The 20160-nt window shown below is 44.4% G+C and overlaps 1 protein-coding gene across 2 annotated transcripts in view; it reads left to right on the top strand.

The window, feature by feature from the left end:
* Positions 1 to 20160, top strand: part of RYK (receptor like tyrosine kinase) — a 985672-nt gene that overhangs the window by 701890 nt on the left and 263622 nt on the right. For both annotated transcript variants that reach the window (XM_078665796.1, XM_078665795.1), the window contains exon 10: positions 297 to 366. In XM_078665796.1, the coding sequence (XP_078521922.1) occupies positions 297 to 366 (70 nt within the window). The remainder of the gene's footprint in view (positions 1 to 296; positions 367 to 20160) is intronic.

Here is a 20160-nt window from a genome sequence, read left to right as displayed (position 1 = left end):
CAATTTGGGCTAGTCTGAAACAACACCCTGAACAATCGAGTGGAAATGTATAACGAAGGAATTTGAACAAACATTTTTTTAAACCCACATTGAAGTGTTTATGCAGACAGAGCCATGCCCTCCGTCCGCTTGCCTAGCACATTCTTGTTCAAGCAAATTTACACAGCGACTGAAAAAAATAGTTCGAGGTAAAGAAAGCATTTTAGTGCACGTAGTTTTCTTGAAAGTATTACGTACTAACGTAAGTACCTTTTCCCGATTTGTCCCTTACAGCATTCTGTCTTTTTTTTCTTCAGATCAAGCTTCTGAGGCGCAAGTGACCATGATGCTGACAGAAAGCTGCAAACTGCGAGGTCTTCATCATAGGTAAGCCCTAATGCTTGCTCTCAGTTGAACTGATAGGATGTGGGAAGCCTCACAGGTTCAAGGAAAGTCATGTAGATGCCTTTTTCAGGTTTCTTTTCATGTTTGTCAGAGGTTGAGGTAGAAGTCGTGTGTATGGAAACAATTTTAAAGTAAACAAGTATTTGTATTAGTTTTCATAACAAAATGTAAATCTTCAAGACAGCATGCTTATCAGCAATTATGAAGATGTGTGGCAACTTCAGTCATAGTCTCATAATATTGCCACAGAAGTGGTTATTCTCTTAAGTGCTTTCTCACTTTAAATTCTAGTTGGGTATTTTATTCTATCATTAATTAACTCCTGATTACCTGTGACTTTGACATTTAAATTATACAGTTAAGATGCAGTCTATAAATGTCCATATTAGTGTCATATCTGCATAACTGCAATGGAGGGAAAAGGTGTGAACTTTACCAAGAGACGTTCCTTGCACAGAATGGATGGAGCCAGTTAAGAGGAATCGGTACGACTCAGACATTTCAGACTTGTGAAAGTAACCTGGTCAGAGCTGTGGACTAAATGAGTTGGTTCATCTCAATATTTACGTTAAAAATGAACATACATGTGATTGAAGCTATTAAATAACGTGTCTTTGGGGTATCAGTCCAGAGAACACTAAGCACATTGAGGTTAAGATGAGGATTTATTCTCAAGACACCCCAACCACTGCCAGGCTAACCGCTTTACTACTTTATACCAATGCAGATTATACACTTTGCAACTCTTCCTGGTGTCTGGAATGCTGAGTGAATGGTATAATCGAATGTTGGTGTGCAGTCTGCAAGTGACGCCCAGAGATAGACAATAGGGGGGAGGATGACACCCTTACAGAACCTACCTGCTGTTGCAGTATCCTAAGGGCTTGACCTGAAATAAAGATGCTCCAGACCCTTGTTTGAAGATCCTGCCCTCTTAACTGCAACAGTTTTCTAGCTGTACACTTTCCTTGCTTTTTTGCCAGTGATTCCTATTGTGGCAGGCTCTGTATACTCCCATGCACCTTACCTCACTTCTCTTTAGCTGGGCTTTCCCTCTTGCTTGCTGTACTGTGGGTTTATCATGGCTTTATTGATCAGTACTTGGCCCTCTTGTTCGTGCTACGGTTCTTTCTCCCTTCCCATGATACTCCCGCTTGTGTCATGTGCATGCCTGATCTTTTGGCTATCTCGTTTTCACACACTAAGACTCTATTGTGAGCCTTTCTCATCGCTCTTTGCTACCTTTACCCCAGCCCTTCCACTTGCATGGTTGGTGCTTCCATAAGTCCATTGATGTAGGCCAGGGCACAACCTAGGGGTAACAGAACATGGGCCTTTATAAGTGCTTGAGCAGCTCTCCAGAATACCGAAATATATGTTAACTGGAGCACTGAAAATTCTTGTGTAGGTTCTGCATGTCGACATAGCATCAAGACATCTAGTGCATAGTGGAAAGAAGTACACACACAATTGGTTGGCAACAGTGCAGTCTCACCAGGCTCCCATGTCTTTCGCCCTCAAGATGCCAAAAAGGTGTTTGATGCGGTGCATAGGCCCTTTAATGGAGCAAACACTTCAGAGGTTTGGGTTCAGCCCGAACTTTAAAAAGTGGGTTGGAGTCCTGTATTGCGACCCAGTTATGGAGAGCAAAAGAAATGAAATGATTACGAAGGATACCTCTCCCACCACAAATCAAACATTCTTAATGCCTTCAGAATTCCTATTTATTAACTCTGGGCTCGTTTTTTTTCTTTCGTATCTTTCTTATGTTCACGGAGTTTTTTCTTTAATATTTACATGCACCTCATTATAATTTTTCACAAACACTGTTAGATACACGTAACAATATTTACAAATCACAAATATAACACATATTATTCTAAAGACACAGTCCGTGCATGACACAACGTATACTGCTAAATTTGTTGTTACATAAAACACATAGTTGAAAAAATACAAAAGAAAAAGAATCCTTTGTGCTACAGTTGTTTATGCATTATCGGGACCTATTCTGTCTAGACCTTGATACCCAGTGACTTTACGGGTCCTACAGGGGTCAGAGTACTGTTCAGGAGACTCTACGCCTACACTTGTTTACTCCTGTCCAGGTTTTGCACTTTTCTGTGCATTCCTTTTCTTATACGGTTACTCTTGGCCTCGCAGAAAACAAAAGCCGACGTGTTTTAACCTTCAAAGAAGGACCAAAGGGATGTTTTGGGTGGCGGTATTAATCATTATTTCCTGTGAATAGATGCTTTTTATGTTGTGTATCTCATGTTTGGTATTATGGACTCCCATTTAACTTGCACACACTTGGGCGCATGTGGCTCTTAATTGTCTTTTTTTTAATTTCTTTTGCTTACTTCAGAAAAATAAAACCTATAAAAAAAGAATGAAGTCATCATAACGATCACATGGCAGCCGTCCAACGCCTTGCTTATTATGTACACATTTTAGGCACATCTACCTTGTTGTGGATTATCGGGGCTCAGTGGGGCTTCTTGCTTTGAGTAGCATTAGCAAGGGATAGAGTAAAGTGTAAGTCTGTTGTCTAAGAGCTATGAAATATAACTAAAGAACCTCCATCTGGTCACACAATTGTTTGACCATACTCGTATATTGGCTTGCAATCTTGTGCAACAGGATGAGAAAGCCGTGAAGACACAAAAGCAGCATTAAGGAAACACACGCAAGACTAACTGCTAACGGAGGTCAAGAACAAGTGGAAATGGGAAAAGTGAGGGAGAGCCACATGTTTCAAGCAAAGGAACCCATTCAATCTTTGAAGAGAACAGAGTATATGTTTCAAAATCAAGCTTCAGAAGCACTTTCACAGGTTTTGTTCTGGTAAATTTGAACGAATGGCAGCAGAGGATTCCCCTTGCACATTACATACGTGCCACCGTACTTGCTTACTTAAGTACCATCATGTGGATCACACCTGTGCCACTGATGGGCTTTGCTGCACAGTTGTATGTGATTTGATAGAAAAGCGCAAGTATAATGAGGCTAGTGTGTGTGGGCTGGATGACCATCAGGGCAACCCTCTCTGTCACTTCTCACACACTGAATATGATGACACTTTAAACCAATCACTTTACTCGAGACATCGGAGTCTAATTAATAGCTCAAGGATCTGTTAAGTGGAGAGTTCTTTTAGCAGAAACAATGCAGAGTTAACAATTGACTTTGTCTCAGTTACTCTGGCTACACGAGACCGAGTTGACTACATAGCCTCCCTGTTTACTCCCTATAGTGATCACTCTATTTTATACTCCCATTTGACCCTTCAATATAAAATGAAAGGAGACCAGCAGGTAGTGGGTGACCTCGTAGTAGCCAGGAAAAATGGTTACCAATTAAAATAGACCCAGGTTGTTAAATTACATTTGATCGGCTCCATAATAGCCGAAGTAAGTGATAACATCTTATACTGCCTGGCGGAGGATTTTCCTCCCTCCCAAATAGTCACACAGTATAGAGACTTATTAATAAAATTAAAAGGTGATCCAAACGAATAAAGGACATAAGGGAGAAGGCATGGGAGGACCTTGAACAAGCTGCCAGGTCTAGGAACAGCTGGGAGTTCTGGAAAATCACAAATACCCCCTACTTCAAAGACATAAAAGATACGTCACTTGATACGCATGTAGGGGAAGAGGCGTGGATAAAGCATTTTTAGTTTAAAAGCCACCAACGAATCTATGCAACCGGTCCCAGTACCCCTCCCCCTAGTAGCTTCTTGACTTTTTCAATCCATGAAGTAAGAACAGGGTTTGCAGCCAGCGTCCCGGGAAAAGCCCCAGGCCCAGACGGGGTCCCCATTGACCTCTTTCATGTAAATGGAGACATGTGGGTCCCACTTTTAACAAAAGTATTTAATAGCATAGCCATAGAGCCCCCCCCCCCCAATGGAAACCGTGTTCTAGTCTCCATCTTCAAGAAGGGAGATAGGGGTTGTCCGAAGAACTATAAACCCATCTCCTTTCTGGATACAACAGCAAAATTAATGGGCCGGCTATAACTAGCCAGACTGGAGGCATGGGCACTGGAACGAAACATCCTAATGCAGGCTCAATATGGCTTCCAGAAGGGAAAGGGGGCGGTGGACCAATGTCTTAATCTTTCGCTATGCATAGACAAATACACAAAGGCCAAGGGTGGAAAGCTATACATGGCCTTCATTGACTGGTCAGCTGCATTCAATTCAGTATCCCATCAGAAGTTGTGGCCCATGATGGTGGAAATGGGGATCGATCCTCCAATCATTCATTTAAATTCATCAGCTATATGCTAACGCCACGACTGGTGTGAGATCTGGCCGAAATGGAGAAAGCACACGTGTGTTTAAAATCGAGAAGGCGGTTAGGCAGGGTTGTGTTCTCGCCCCATTTCTCTTTTCCATCTATACTAACTGGGTGGAGGCGGCCCTGTCTGGCTCGACTCTCGATGTCCCCAGATTTGATGACTCCCCCTTACCATTATTGGCTTACACTGATGATGCAGTGTTACTAGCGAGGACAGGCGTAGCTATTCAGAGTCTTTTAACTGCTTATGCTGCCTTTATGGCCTTGCTGGACCTCCGCGTTAATGAAGGTAAATCTATTATCATTATAGCTGAAGCTACCCGAGGTGCAGAAGTGCCTCATTGTCATTTAGCAAATCGAAGTAGTTGACTCTTTCGCATACCTGGGCGTTCTGTTCAACAGCAAACAAACTTGGTCGAAATTGGTAGCTGCCAGAGCCCTGGGCATGGAAAGAAGCCTATTAGCGATAAGAGGCTTTATTAAGAAACTGGGGACCAGCCCCGTGGACACGGTTAAAACCATTTATCTGGCCAAAACAAAGGGCGGCGGTAACTTATGGGGCTAGAGTCTGGGGGATGGCTCATATCGAGCAACTGCAGAGAATGGAACACACCTTTTATAAGTCTAGGGTCTCACTACCACCTTCAGCATCTAATTTCATCTTACACCTTGAATTAGGACTCCTTTACTTGTCTGATTGCATTAGTCTGGCACTGATCCTACTGTAGCTCTCCATCTGGCGGAGGTCGGCGGTTAATTTAACCCAACGCATTATCGGCGATTGCCTCAGGTTGGAGGGTCGCAGTGGGATCGGTTGGCTCAGTTATGTAGAAGCTGAGCTAAGAGCCATCGAGCTGGAGGAGCGGTTTAAAGACCCAGCTTCCAGTAGGAACATTTCTAAATAGATGTGGTACCCCTCACTACACAGATTGTGCCTTTGCCATGGATTTGAAAGAGGGCAGTGGACTCAACATTTCTGGATGCCAGATTTGACTCACCACTTAGGCTACCAATGGAATTAAGTGCCTCCTTGTAATGGTGGTCTGAAGAGCAGCAGAGGGTCTGGATTTACAGCAGTCTTCAGTCGAGACCAAAATGAATGTTGTGACAGAACATTTGCAGTCTGTGCTAGATACTCATAAGCCCTTTCTCCTTTCTAACAAGGCCCCCACTGATACCTTGGTGGCTACTTGGTCAGAGCCCTGTTCCTTCCCTTTGGTAAATAGGCAGGTGGATAGGCATTCCAACACTCCTCAATTTGTTGCCAAACATCCTATTCCAGAGGGTGTTGTGGTTCAGACCTCAATCTGTAAACTGAATCACAATTTATTCCACACAATTCTTCTGGATAGGGAAATCCAATGATGGAGGCTTGTGGCAAGTACCTGTGTTCTTCCGCCAATCCGGCATTGCAGTTGGTTAATGTTTGCTTACTGGGTATTTACACACATGCCATGTGGTTCATGTCCAGAGAGATCTTGCCAGCAGGTCTGAAGTATCTTGGGGCCTCTTTCCCTAAGATAATTAATGATAGACAAGACGCTGCCAAATATGTTGTCCATCTAGATATCCCCGATTTTTTGGGGGAAGGCAATTGGAACTAGTGTTGTACTTCAGCATCCATGGATGCGCTTCACAGGATATTCTGGTGATGTCCAGGCCTCCTTCGTGGATATGACTTTTCAGTGAGAACACAAACTCTGTGTTTGGAGCTCTTTAAGACAAGTGGAGCCACTGAGTACTCCTTGATTCTGTTGACCTATACCAAGCAGTTTCCACACCAATTCACTAAGTTTACAGGGCTGGTGTATAGTTTGAGATAGTATCCCCAACTGGTACAGCAGTCACTACAGTGGTTTCATAGCCATGGATGTTGGTCTGACTGGCAGTGCGCGGGCCAGCAGGGGTATCCGTCCTTCCATTCCTCTTCTCCTGCTGCAACAGCCACCAAGTTTGCCCTTCGTGATGCATCTAGTAGGGTGCAGAAATCATCATTCCCTTCAAGTGTGGTGATCCATCACGTCTGACAGATGGATGTTATAAATCGTTTGACATGGCAGTGCCCTGCCTTCTCGTTTTCCCTGCCAAATATTCCTCCTAATTCAGAGTGAATTTCACCAGCGTGAATTTCATTATGCTGCTAGAGGTGCAAGACACTCCAAGCATGCAATCAGGAGGGAACTGTACTTGGGAAGGGGTGAAGGTTGTAAGTCTTGCTATTTACTTGTGCAGATGCAGGTCAGGAGTGGCTCAGGCCTTTTTTTGGATCTTCAGACTTCAAATGCCTTCAAGCAAAAGGACCAATTGGAAATGCTCACACTGGCTCAGATCCTGTCTGCCCTAGAACTCAGCTTCCCTGTGGTGTCCCTGGCTGCAGGATGCGTATGTTTATACACCCGTACTGCAGTCCTGCATACTGGTTCAAGGTAAACTTTGAGCATTTCAGTTTTCCGTGCTCCCTTCCTGCCTCACCAGTGCCTCTCTGGTGTTCACAAAAGTGATGGTGGTGATTGCTGCACACCTTAGGAAGTCGAGGTTGCCAGGTTTTCCCTGCCTTTGCGGAAAAGTGGAGGCAGCACCAGGGATGAAGTCACACTTCAGCCAGTATGGTCATTTCAGATTCCTTTATTCTTCTTTGCACAACAACACAGGACCATAGTCAACGCGTTTATTTCCCTTTATCAGAACTTCATCAGTGCTGAAATCAACACGAGACAACATATAAATAGCCACATAAAATCAAATACACACAAATATATAATAGACCAGCATCATATATATATATAGATATATATATAGATATAGATATATATATATATAGATATATAGATATATAGATATAGATATATAGATATATAGATATATATATATCTATCATCACACAAAAGTTGCCACAAAGGGAGAGCCGCCAGGTACGTTCGTATTGCACCAATTTTAATGAAATGCAGCAGTCAGATTTTGGGACAAAACTGGCTTCAATGTCTCTTCGCCAGACGCGTTTCAGGTTTTGCCCTTTTCTCAATGGCGTTTGATTCATGCAAAGTCGAGGCAGAATGTGCTGCTAATTATACTTCTGGATCTGCCCCCATTGGGCGTGGCCACCTCTGTGGCCTTGTGGTCCATGTAGTAGCACTAAGTATTCCTTATGTGCGGCTGCCTCGAGTTAGCACTTTTGAAATATTTGATCAGCATTCCCGAGTGGGTGAAAACAGTTCCGCTCCAAAAGCGCTGCTGAATTATGCACAACATTAGGCATTACCTCCCGTTTGCATCGATGACTTCTTGTGAAATCAGCACGGGTCCGCTTCTGCAGTGTGTCTCTCCCGCAGCTAGGGAAGCCGCTAATTATCATCACACAAAAGTTGCCACAAAGGGAGAGCCGCCAGGTAAGTTCGTATTGCACCAATTTTAATGAAATGAAATGCAGCAGTCAGATTTTGGGACAAAACTGGCTTCAATGTCTCTTCGCCAGACGCGTTTCAGGTTTTGCCCTTTTCTCAATGGCGTTTGATTCATGCAAAGTCGAGGCTGAATATGCTGCTAATTATACTTCTGGATCTGCCCCCATTGGGCGTGGCCACCTCTGTGGCCTTGTGGTCCATGTAGTAGCACTAAGTATTCCTCATGTGCGGCTGCCTCGAGTTAGCACTTTTGAAATATTTGATCCGCATTCCCAAGTGGGTGAAAACAGTTCCGCTCCAAAAGCGCTGCTGAATTATGCACAACATTAGGCATTACCTCCCGTTTGCATCGATGACTTTGTGGTATATAAATAAATAATACCGGATCTAGGTTTGACTGGACATAGTAATAACAGATAGCTCAATAAATAAGAGTCAAGATTCGAGGTAGTAGGAATTTGCAGGTTTAATACAGCATAAAGGACAGGAACAGGACAACCTGCACGGGAACAGGATGGCAGGGCCCTGCAGGGGGGACAGGGAATGAGCGCGCTAACTTTAATAACAGTACACAAGCATATATACTAAAACAGTTGCATTACAGTGAATACAATAGGCGGAGCAGTGGGTGTGGTCAATAGCAGTCGCGAAAAATAAGGGTGAAAGTGGGTGTAACAGGAGGCGTATACATAGACATGTGATGTAAACGTAACAGAATATGTCATAAATGGGGCGGAAACATGGAGGGGGCTACCTAAGGAGCCGGGACCTCTAACCTAATGGTGCGCGCAAACTGACAATGACGTGTTACTAGGAGAAGCTGGGGGCTATGAACTCTGTGCTAGGAGTAGAGACTGAAGTCTGGAGAGTCAGGGCGACATGTACCTAAACCCTATCTAGTATCTAATGTTTAGAGGACATGTTGATATAAACTAAGAGTCAGGAGGGGAGAGGCTAACAGACTCTAAGACTGGTGCATGCATTATTCTACATGTAGTACGTGTTGAGGAATATTAAATGACCATTAATACAGTATTTCTCTTACATGGAGACGTAAAGGCTAGACAATGACGGAAACTATTGATGCGATTCAGTAGCTTAGGAATGCAGAGAAGGAGGGCTGGACTGATAACTAGAATCATAACATACTCTTGGCAGACTCGTAGGCAGAGCCAGGCTGAGCCGGGCACTGCGAGGCAGGAAGTAAGTGAAGGGTCGAGGATACAGGTGGGGGCTGTATCCCTCCTCAGCGAGGGTTCAGGAGACAGGAGCTGAATCTGGTGTCCGGGCCCTTTTGAGGCCTAGAAACGGGGACTTTACAATGAAATAACGTGCACACTGAGAAACGTGGCAACGTAACTTTACATAGGCCTGATACTCGTAGTTTTCATGAGAACTGGAAACTGGCATACTAGAGATGGACACAACTGTAATTGCGTCTTTAATCGAACATGGGGAATACATATGCATATTAATCATGCACACATAACATAAGATGGAGGACACGTAGGGACACAGAACATGGCAAAATTTACTTTTCCACATTCCCTCCTTGTCACTACGTTTCCATCAGGAAACATCAATATTCATGATACCATCTATCATTTCATACAGTATCATTTGCTCGTCTCGAATTTTCTTGGAACTGGATTTAGAACGGGACTTGGGACTAGGAATACAAGAGGTAGCACAAATGCCGCAAATCGCAGGGCCACATTGTATACAGAGGCAGCAACTGAATATGATCGCTACTGCAATACCCAGAAAAGACAATACTTTCCATCCCCAGGCGGAAATCATATTCCAGAACCAACCGGACCATGTCCAGGTGCCTGGATTTTGGTGTAACATATGGGCAATTTTATGGAGTCTGGTAATAGCTGAATAAACAGACGGCGCGTTATTAGGAATGAAAATGCAGCAACTAGATCCGATGACTCTACATGCCCCACCTCTATCGGCCAGTATGACGTCAAGGACGAGACGATTCTGGAGCACGACAACTCTCATAAAAGATTGCTCTTCGGTTAAGTTACCTAGAGCAGAAGTAGTCTCAATCACTACTGCTTCAAGGGTTCTCGTTAATCTACGTATCAGTTTACTATTCACGACAGTACCTAAATAGGGGAAGACACCTTTATTGATATCTATGTATTGTTCTAGAGCAGTTTCAGTATAATCGACAATCGGGTGGTCTATTTTGTGTCTATTATGTACTAGGTGGGAATTCCTATGATAGTCAGGTGGGGCTAGAAAAACTGGTGGCAGTAGGAAGGCAATGTAACAGGTTCCCTCCCAATCGAGGGGCAGACGGACATATGCGGTCTGACCACAAACAAAATAAGAATGACGTGAAGCTTTGAAAATAGATTTCCTACTGTCACTATACTTGACAATAGTAATACAATCACTATGGCCTACATGTACGGAACCATTCTTTCGGACACATAATTCACCTTTGACTGGTAATACTGACATAGCAGGTAAGTCTGGAGTAGAATCAGACTGAACATTCAGGACCATAAAATTCGAAGAATAATTACCCAAATTATAAACTTCATTTTCTAGATCTAACCCTGTTCTGTGGGGAAGACCTTGCTTGTCTGGAAAACATGTACTGTTAAGAAAAGACATATCTGTTGAGGATGACGTTAACGTGGACCATGCTCCACATGAACCGTTATGTGAAAATGGATAAGGAAACAGTGGCAGAACTCCCTTCGGTGTCTGGAAAGGGGGGAGTCGACCACACACCCAACAATTAGTGGCATTGCTGGTCTGGTGTGAATAATGTAACATGCGGATAAAGGAATTATTACGCATAGCAAGACGATAAGATAGTTCATGAGGAGGCAGATCACTAAACGTGTGCTCTACTGTAACAATAGAAGACTTATTTACATGAGGAACTGGAAAATACAAATAAAATGCATAACCTGTGCAGGTAAACATAAGGCTGAAAAACAATATGAAACTTAGAAAAACGATACATCGGATTGAGTTTTGACTAACTCTCTCACTATGGGGGTCTATTTTATACATGTCAGAAACCGGTCTAACCGTTTCACCTAGGGGAGGACTTAGACAATCAAACTGGCTGACTTATTTTACTAGACCTTAATTTTAGCTTATACTCCTGTTGCGGAGTTTTCTCTAACAGGGAGGGATTCGTATCATATTCTTTTGCGGGACAGTCCTTAAGAATAGTACTTTGGCAGTCTTTCAAATCCTCGGTAATGTTCTTGGTAACAGACTTCAATCCAAAAAATCTTTTCACATGTGACAAATGGACCCAGCCCTTCCTGCCTTCCAGCTTGACGGCAGTACGGGTGGCCAGGAGGACCTGTTTGGGTTCCTTCCAGCGAGGCTCCAGCGGACTTGAACGATCAAAGTTCCTCACAAGAACCATGCATCCGGGAACGATTTCATGCGGTGCCACCTCGGTATTGTCTGGAAATGCGGCAGCAACCTGTGAACAACAAGAGTTGAGGGCAGACATCAAGGAAGCTAGGTAATCTGTCAGCATATTACTTGAAACATCGGTAATACTTCGGGGTCTAGGTGTACCCCACATGTTAGGGGGGCGGCCGAATGCGACCTCGTACGGAGACAGACCTGATCTGGAATGTGCGACCATGCGCATATAAAACAAAGCGACTGGCAGAGCTACTAGCCAGTCTACACCTTTCTCTTTACATACTTTTGCAATTCGAATTTTCAGGGTCTGATTATGTCTCTCTACTAGACCAGCTGCTTCTGGATGGCGTACACAATGGAACTTCCACTGGTACCCTAACAAAAGGGAAATATGTTTCATAAGCTCAGATGAGAATGGCTGGCCGTTATCAGAATATACGACTCTAGGGAGTCCGTAGCGGGGGAAGAATTCACGAACCAACTGCTTGGCAGTGGTCGTGGCTGTGTAATCTGGGACTGGATATGCCTCTGTCCACCTGGACAAAGCGCATACAACTACAAGGACATACTTGAAACCTCGACATCGCTCCATCTGAATATAATCCATCTGGAGGACTTCAAAAGGGTGGTCAGGGGGCTGGAATCCACCTTGGTCCACCGGGACACTTTTACCTGGATTAAACTGGCAACATATCATACAGGTACGGACCTTCTGCTTAGCTGCAGCTCGTAAATGCTTGTTGAACCAAATGTTCTGGATACTATCTAACATAGCTTTTTCTCCTAAATGTGCTGGACTATGTGCGGTATTGATAATGACTTGAACCATAGAGTCGGGGAGAAACCATGTGGCTTTTCCCTTCGTCACCCATCCCTGATCTGTCTGGACCCCTCCTTGTTCGGACCATTTCTTGATTTCATCGGGAGTAGCATGTGACTGGATATCTATGACGTCTTGAGTAGGGTCCTTAACTGTCATACAAGTAGTCGGATCTGGAGTATGTGTCTGTGTCGGGTTAACTGAAATGTCTGGAGTCTGTGCTGTAAGCTTGGCTGTGCGATCTGCCAGATCATTACCTTGAGAAATAGTGTTAGTAACTTTCGTATGTGCTTTGCATTTCATGATAGCAATAGATGTCGGTAAGTGTATGGCATCTAACAGAGCCTGAATAAGGAGACCATGCTGAATCTTGGTTCCATGAGAAGTCATGAAACCTCTCTCCTGCCAGAGCACTCCAAAGTCGTGTACGACTCCAAATGCGTAACGTGAATCTGTGTAAACATTGACTTTCAGGTTCTTGGCGTGTATGCAGGCTTGTGTCAGAGCAACTAGCTCTGCTGCTTGAGCAGACAGGGTGTCAATACGGTGTGTTTCTATAACTACAGTGTCAGTAGTCACTGCATACGCGGCTACTAGTTCTCCTGCACTTGTTCTCATACATGAACCATCCACATAAAGTGTCAGGTCGGGATCTGGTAATGGAATATCTGTCAGATCTTGTCTTGGCTTTGTCATAGTGTTAACTACTTCCACACAGTCGTGTGTGGCAGAATTCGAAATAACTGATGGTAACAGTGTAGCAGGATTTAGAACGTTGCAGCGTCTGATTTCTATGTGTGGCTGGAACAGTGTCAGTTCATAACCTGTTAAACGTGCAATTGTCAAGTGCTGAGTCTGTGTTCGGTTTAAAAGAACTTCCACGGAGTGTGGAACTTGTACTGTCAAGGAATGTCCTAATACTATGGAATCACTTTGTCTGATAGCTAGTGTTGTGGCTGCAACTGACTTGAGGCACGCAGGCAGAGCCTGGGCTACAGGATCTAGTGTGCTCGAAAAATAAGCACAGGGCTTGTACTGTCCTGCTTGATCTTGTGTGAGAACAGATAATGCTGTACCTTCACGTTCAGTGACGAAAAGTGTAAAAGGCTTACTGTAGTTCGGTGTAGCTAGAACTGGAGCTTGGCATAAGGCTTTCTTTAACTCATTGAAACTAAATGTATGTTCAGATGTCCAAGGGAGGACAGTCGATACGGCTGCCTCCTGTGTCGTTAACTGTATCAGTGGCTTGGCTAGGAATGCATACTGAGGAATCCATTGTCTGCAATAAGAAGTGAGGCCGATAAAAGCACGTACCTCCTTCTGGGTCTTGGGCTGAGGAAGACTCGCTATTAACTGGATACGGTCTGGTGTCAACTGCCTACCCCACTTGGACAGTAAGTGGCCTAAGTAGATCACTTGCTGGACACAGAATTGAAGCTTCGAAGGGGACACCTTGTGCCCCGTCTCGGCAAGGAAATACAAGACTGTAAGTGATGCTCGCTCGCAAGCACGTTCAGAACGGGCTGTGATCAGTAGATCATCGACATACTGGAGCAGGGCAGTGTCAGTTGGCATGTGAATGTTGTCTAGTTGTCTCTTAAGTGCTTGACTGTAAATACTAGGACTTTCTGTGAAACCTTGAGGAGCTCGTGTGAACTTATAGCTTCTTCCATTTAAACAAAATCCGAAAAGAAACTGGCTGTCTGGATGAATGGGGACACTGAAAAACGCGTTCTTGAGGTCTATGACTGTAAAAAATGAGGCTTCGGAATCAATGGCTGTCAATAGGGATGAAATATCTGGGACAACTGGGTACTGGGGAATAATACATTTATTGAGTTCTCGAAGGTCAATCACTAATAGATATACTGGGGGTGCATTTGGATCAGTACGTTTCATGACTGGAATGATCGGAGAATTACATACATTGGAGTCAGTTTCTACAACTACTCCTTGAGCGATGAGCTCGTCAATAATTTTGGATAAGGCTGCTACAGCCTCAGGTGGCAATCTGTACTGTCTGATTCGTGGCAGGACTACACCTGGCTTGAGAGTCACACGATGGGGTGTGATTTGCATATAACTGACATCAGTTGGACCTTGCGCCCATAGATGCTGCGGAACATTGGACAATCTCGGATCAAAATCTCGTAATACATAGTGACCCTTGAAGTCACGTAGGAACAGTCGTATTCCCTCTGGGGAGCAGCAAATAACTGCACCTAATTCTTTCAGTGTTTTAATACCTAACAGATTTTCTGGACATGACTTCGTAAGTAATAGATCAGTAGTGCGGGACAATGGACCTACTTCTAGAGTAACTGGCTTAGATATCTCGTTTACAATAGGCTTTCCTGAAAATCCAAGGGAAACATTTCTAGAGCCTGAGAGTGGAGCCCCTGGAACTTCGGCGTGACTGATGGTCGTCCTACTTGCCCCTGTATCAATCAGAAACTTTCTGTCTTTCCCTAGTACTTGACTATGAACATAGGGACCTTCTTGATCTACAGGAATCTCGATGAGAGGCAAGCCTACCTCCCTCTCTAGGCTGGTTCATGAATATGGCTGATACTCTGGATACTCGGACTGTGCGTACTGGTACATCTGCTGTGTAACATGCTGTGTTGCAGCAATAGGCTGCGGTGCTGGAACTGTCTGTTGTGCATTCTGTGGCTGAGAAGTCTGTGAAACTTGTTCTTGTCTAGGCGGACGTGGTCTTTCTTTAGTCTTACCGGTAGCTATATTATGTTTCAGAACTGCACACTCGTTTATATAATGACCTGGCTGTTTACAATAATTGCAGGTCCCTTTAACGGGAACTGCAGGATGACTGGCTTGATTCGGACCCCTCTTCTGACTGTCTTGAGGAACAGATTGTGCAACTAGTACTTTCATTTTCGTGTCTTTCATACGTTTTCTCTCATGATCTTGCTCTTCTCTGATTCTATTCTGGTGGTACTGAAGCATCTGTAACATCTGGGACGGAGTACTAGCTTGCCATGTGCTTTCGACTTTCAAAACTCGATTCTTAACTTGTGGACTTGAGTTCTCGACTAATTTAGTAACAAAAAGATGAGGGTATGACTCGCTACTCGTCTTGAGGCCACTTTTTATAATAAAGCATTTCTCAAATCTAGAATAAAAATCACTAGTGTCTTCGTCTTGTTTCTGTTTACAGGCTGAGATTGCATCCCAGTCTTCCTTTTTAGTGGCTAATAACCTTGGCAAAACTTGTATTAACAGTTCTGGTAATTCTTTACATTTCTCTCCTAGACCGGTACCTGGTACTCGTATCTTATCTTCAGCTTCTAGAACTGCCCAATCGATCTTTTTCTCTCCCACCTCCCATTCTTTTTCCTTGAGTTTTTCATATACCCCTGCGGGCAACAAGACCTTTAGCATTTTAATAATATCTGGATACGTGTATTCTCCCATACGGAGCATGTCTTTTAATTCTCGGTGGAACCCTGCTGGATCTTTGTCATGGCAGGGAATTAATTTCTTCATCTCTAAGAGTTCCATCTTTGTAATCGGGGTGTAAACAAACACTCGTTGCATTTCACCATCTGCTGTCCTGACTGGGTGTACTTCTCGTAACGGATTCTGTCTGTCTATGTAAAAGGGTTTACTTTCTGGGGGTGAGACATGAACAAAATGCGGGTTCAAAAACGTTCTATATTTGTGGCGCTGTTCTAGAATGACACTGATTAAATCGGTACCTAGACCTTTCCACCTATACTGGAGTAACTCGTTCAGGACATCGTGTAACGGACCTGGATCAGAGTGTTGACCCTCATACAGAGTAATGAGGTGCTGGATCATATACATACCCACCAGTCGTTGCTCGGCTGGGGGCAATTTCAGAAACATTTGTGCCACTATTTCGTCTGGAAAAGTGGTAGAATCAGTAATCCATCGGACTGCTGATCGGACTAGTTCTTGTTCATGCATAGTACTTAATTCACTATAACCGATTCGTGATTTCAGAATGTGATCGGTAGCTTGAAATACTTGTTCTAGAGAACCTTGTTCTGGGGCCGGATGAGGAACAGTTTTCTTGTGCTCTAGGCGTAAATGGCGGTCTGGAAATCTAGATTTTCCTACATACGCTATTCTGGCGGGATTCTCGTCCTCTACCTCTTCTGTAGAAGAGTCATTCTCCTTCTCGCTTACTTGTGCTTCTTTGCGTTTCTCGTGTAACCTTATTATTTCTTTACGAATTCTCTTGTACATACTCTCTATACTACTGATAGTTCTGTGTTTACCCTCGGCTATATTATCACTCCACCTTGTCAGGATTCTCATTTCGGCCGGATCTTTGGTCGGATAATCTTGTTCTCTTATTAAACAATTAATCAGAAACTTTAATAACATGAGCTGGATCTCAGCTTTCCTTTGAGACATGGCTTCACCAATACTTTCTGGATCATCCCCTGTACGGATGAAACGATATATTCTGTCTAGATCTTCTTTCATGTCAGGTAGGGTGTCCAAATACCCGGTCACCCGTCTTACACGGATGGAATATATTACTGTACTATCATCACCTGCAACTGGATCATAACGGCATTCAGTAAGAGCTCGTCGGATGTCTGCAACGGACTTATATTTGGGCGTACGCTGTAACGCACATTCATGTAACTCGGCCAACGTTCTACGTTGGTGTGGTGGCGGGGTACCAGGAGGACCTCCTCCTGCGGCCCCTAAACTAGAATCGTCGACTGATACTCTTCGTACTGGCGCGGCGGGAAATTGTAATGTGGGCTGGACCGGGGGTACCGTAGCAGGTACTCCGGTGACTGGAGGAGCAGGATTTACATTATTTACAGGAGCTGGCGGATTTGCATATTCTGGGACTGTGTCGTCCAAATAGGACGAAATAAAAATATCAGCTGCGGTCGGTTTGTGACGTAGCTTGATCGGAACTAAGGGTGGCGGAAAATTACTGGATGCCTCCGGGGTTGCTTTTGGCAAGCCCTCGGCAAGAAGAGGATACATACCCTTAATGAGGGCATGCCTCTGTCTGTCTGACTGTTCGGTCTTAACTCGTTCACCTATCTCGATTAATTCCCTTTCTTGGGCTCGTTCTAAGGATTCTCTACTTAATTCTGACTTTCTGATTTCTTTTTCGGTTCTTTTATGAGATTCTTTGCGCCATAACTCGATGGCATCTTTCTGTGACTGTCTGGCTTTCTTTTTCCATAATGCTTCTTCTACTCGCATGATGCACTCGGCATCCCACGTACCTGATACGGGCCATCTATACTTTTCTTCTAACTCTTTGGTGTACTCCACCCATAAATCTAGATATAATATGGCACTTATGCCATGCTTCTGATACATAAAATGACCTGGACTGTCCCTAGGCGGGACAGGAACTGCTGCTTCTAGCAGACCTTTTCTGGTTTTTAACTGACGTAATTTAGAAAATAAGGGCATGACTGAACTGTAACCTAGACACAATACGCAATTACAATACACAATGAACACGGTAATTACTCCACATTCATACCACGACATTACAATACATGAAAAACATTTAAAATAACAGTTCGAACAGAATACTACCTGGAATACGGAAAACAGAATACATGAATTTTCTCGTGAACAGAACTGACTAGAACAGAAACTAGATGCACTGCTAAAACAGTACGAAACTCACCGGTCTCATAAAGAGACACGTCAGGACCCGCATCCACCGAAGTGGACACTTCGTTTTGGGGTCTGTGTACCACCAAACCCCACGGACCAGAGACAATTAGATTGACCCTGTCTAGATACTCCCCAGCAACGGTACTCACCGGGCAGCAAGAACGGAAGGCCTCGGACTGGACTGGATTGGACTGCTTCGACACCGGACGGACGAACTTCGGACTTCTGTTACGGGTGGGCCTCCGGATACCTCGGACCTTGGACTCTCGGCTTGGGCTCTGGTCGGGACTCGCCGCGTTCCTCCACCGCCTCGTCTGGATGCTGGACCGCCACCTCCGTCTCCTCCGTGGGCCTGAGGGATACTTGGAGCAGAAATATCTGCACGTGGCCGGTATGGTTCCGTCACGGCTGCAGAGGGTCAGGGGGCCGGCGTGGCTTCACCGGCGCGTGGGGAAAGGGCAAGTTCCTGTTCGGGCGCCATTATGTGGTATATAAATAAATAATACCGGATCTAGGTTTGACTGGACATAGTAATAACAGATAGCTCAATAAATAAGAGTCAAGATTCGAGGTAGTAGGAGTTTGCAGGTTTAATACAGCATAAAGGACAGGAACAGGACAACCTGCACGGGAACAGGATGGCAGGGCCCTGCAGGGGGGACAGGGAATGAGCGCGCTAACTTTAATAACAGTACACAAGCATATATACTAAAACAGTTGCATTACAGTGAATACAATAGGCGGAGCAGTGGGTGTGGTCAATAGCAGTCGCGAAAAATAAGGGTGAAAGTGGGTGTAACAGGAGGCGTATACATAGACATGTGATGTAAACGTAACAGAATATGTCATAAATGGGGCGGAAACATGGAGGGGGCTACCTAAGGAGCCGGGACCTCTAACCTAATGGTGCGCGCAAACTGACAATGACGTGTTACTAGGAGAAGCTGGGGGCTATGAACTCTGTGCTAGGAGTAGAGACTGAAGTCTGGAGAGTCAGGGCGACATGTACCTAAACCCTATCTAGTATCTAATGTTTAGAGGACATGTTGATATAAACTAAGAGTCAGGAGGGGAGAGGCTAACAGACTCTAAGACTGGTGCATGCATTATTCTACATGTAGTACGTGTTGAGGAATATTAAATGACCATTAATACAGTATTTCTCTTACATGGAGACGTAAAGGCTAGACAATGACGGAAACTATTGATGCGATTCAGTAGCTTAGGAATGCAGAGAAGGAGGGCTGGACTGATAACTAGAATCATAACATACTCTTGGCAGACTCGTAGGCAGAGCCAGGCTGAGCCGGGCACTGCGAGGCAGGAAGTAAGTGAAGGGTCGAGGATACAGGTGGGGGCTGTATCCCTCCTCAGCGAGGGTTCAGGAGACAGGAGCTGAATCTGGTGTCCGGGCCCTTTTGAGGCCTAGAAACGGGGACTTTACAATGAAATAACGTGCACACTGAGAAACGTGGCAACGTAACTTTACATAGGCCTGATACTCGTAGTTTTCATGAGAACTGGAAACTGGCATACTAGAGATGGACACAACTGTAATTGCGTCTTTAATCGAACATGGGGAATACATATGCATATTAATCATGCACACATAACATAAGATGGAGGACACGTAGGGACACAGAACATGGCAAAATTTACTTTTCCACAACTTCTTGTGAAATCAGCACGGGTCCGCTTCTGCAGTGTGTCTCTCCCGCGGCTAGGCAAGCCGCTAATTATCATCACACAAAAGTTGCCACAAAGGGAGAGCCGCCACGCCCAATGGGGGCAGATCCAGAAGTATAATTAGCAGCACATTCTGCCTCGACTTTGCATGAATCAAACGCCATTGAGAAAAGGGCAAAACCTGAAACGCGTCTGGCGAAGAGACATTGAAGCCAGTTTTGTCCCAAAATCTGACTGCTGCATTTCATTAAAATTGGTGCAATACGAACTTACCTGGCGGCTCTCCCTTTGTGGCAACTTTTGTGTGATGATATATGTTGGACCCGGTCCTTTGGGCAGGTTTACCCCGTGACTTTTTGCTTTTTCCTAGCCTGTTTTTGGAACCTGGATTGGTGATTGTAGGCCTCTGCGCACTTTTTCACTGTGGTACAGTGTAAAGTGCGTGTGCTTTCTGTGTATGGATGGTGAGTGACCTGCCCTCCCATAGGAATGA

Source organism: Lissotriton helveticus, chromosome 11, assembly GCF_964261635.1.
Source record: "Lissotriton helveticus chromosome 11, aLisHel1.1, whole genome shotgun sequence".
Taxonomy (NCBI): Eukaryota; Metazoa; Chordata; class Amphibia; order Caudata; family Salamandridae; genus Lissotriton; species Lissotriton helveticus.
This window is presented reverse-complemented; position numbering and strand designations above follow the sequence as displayed.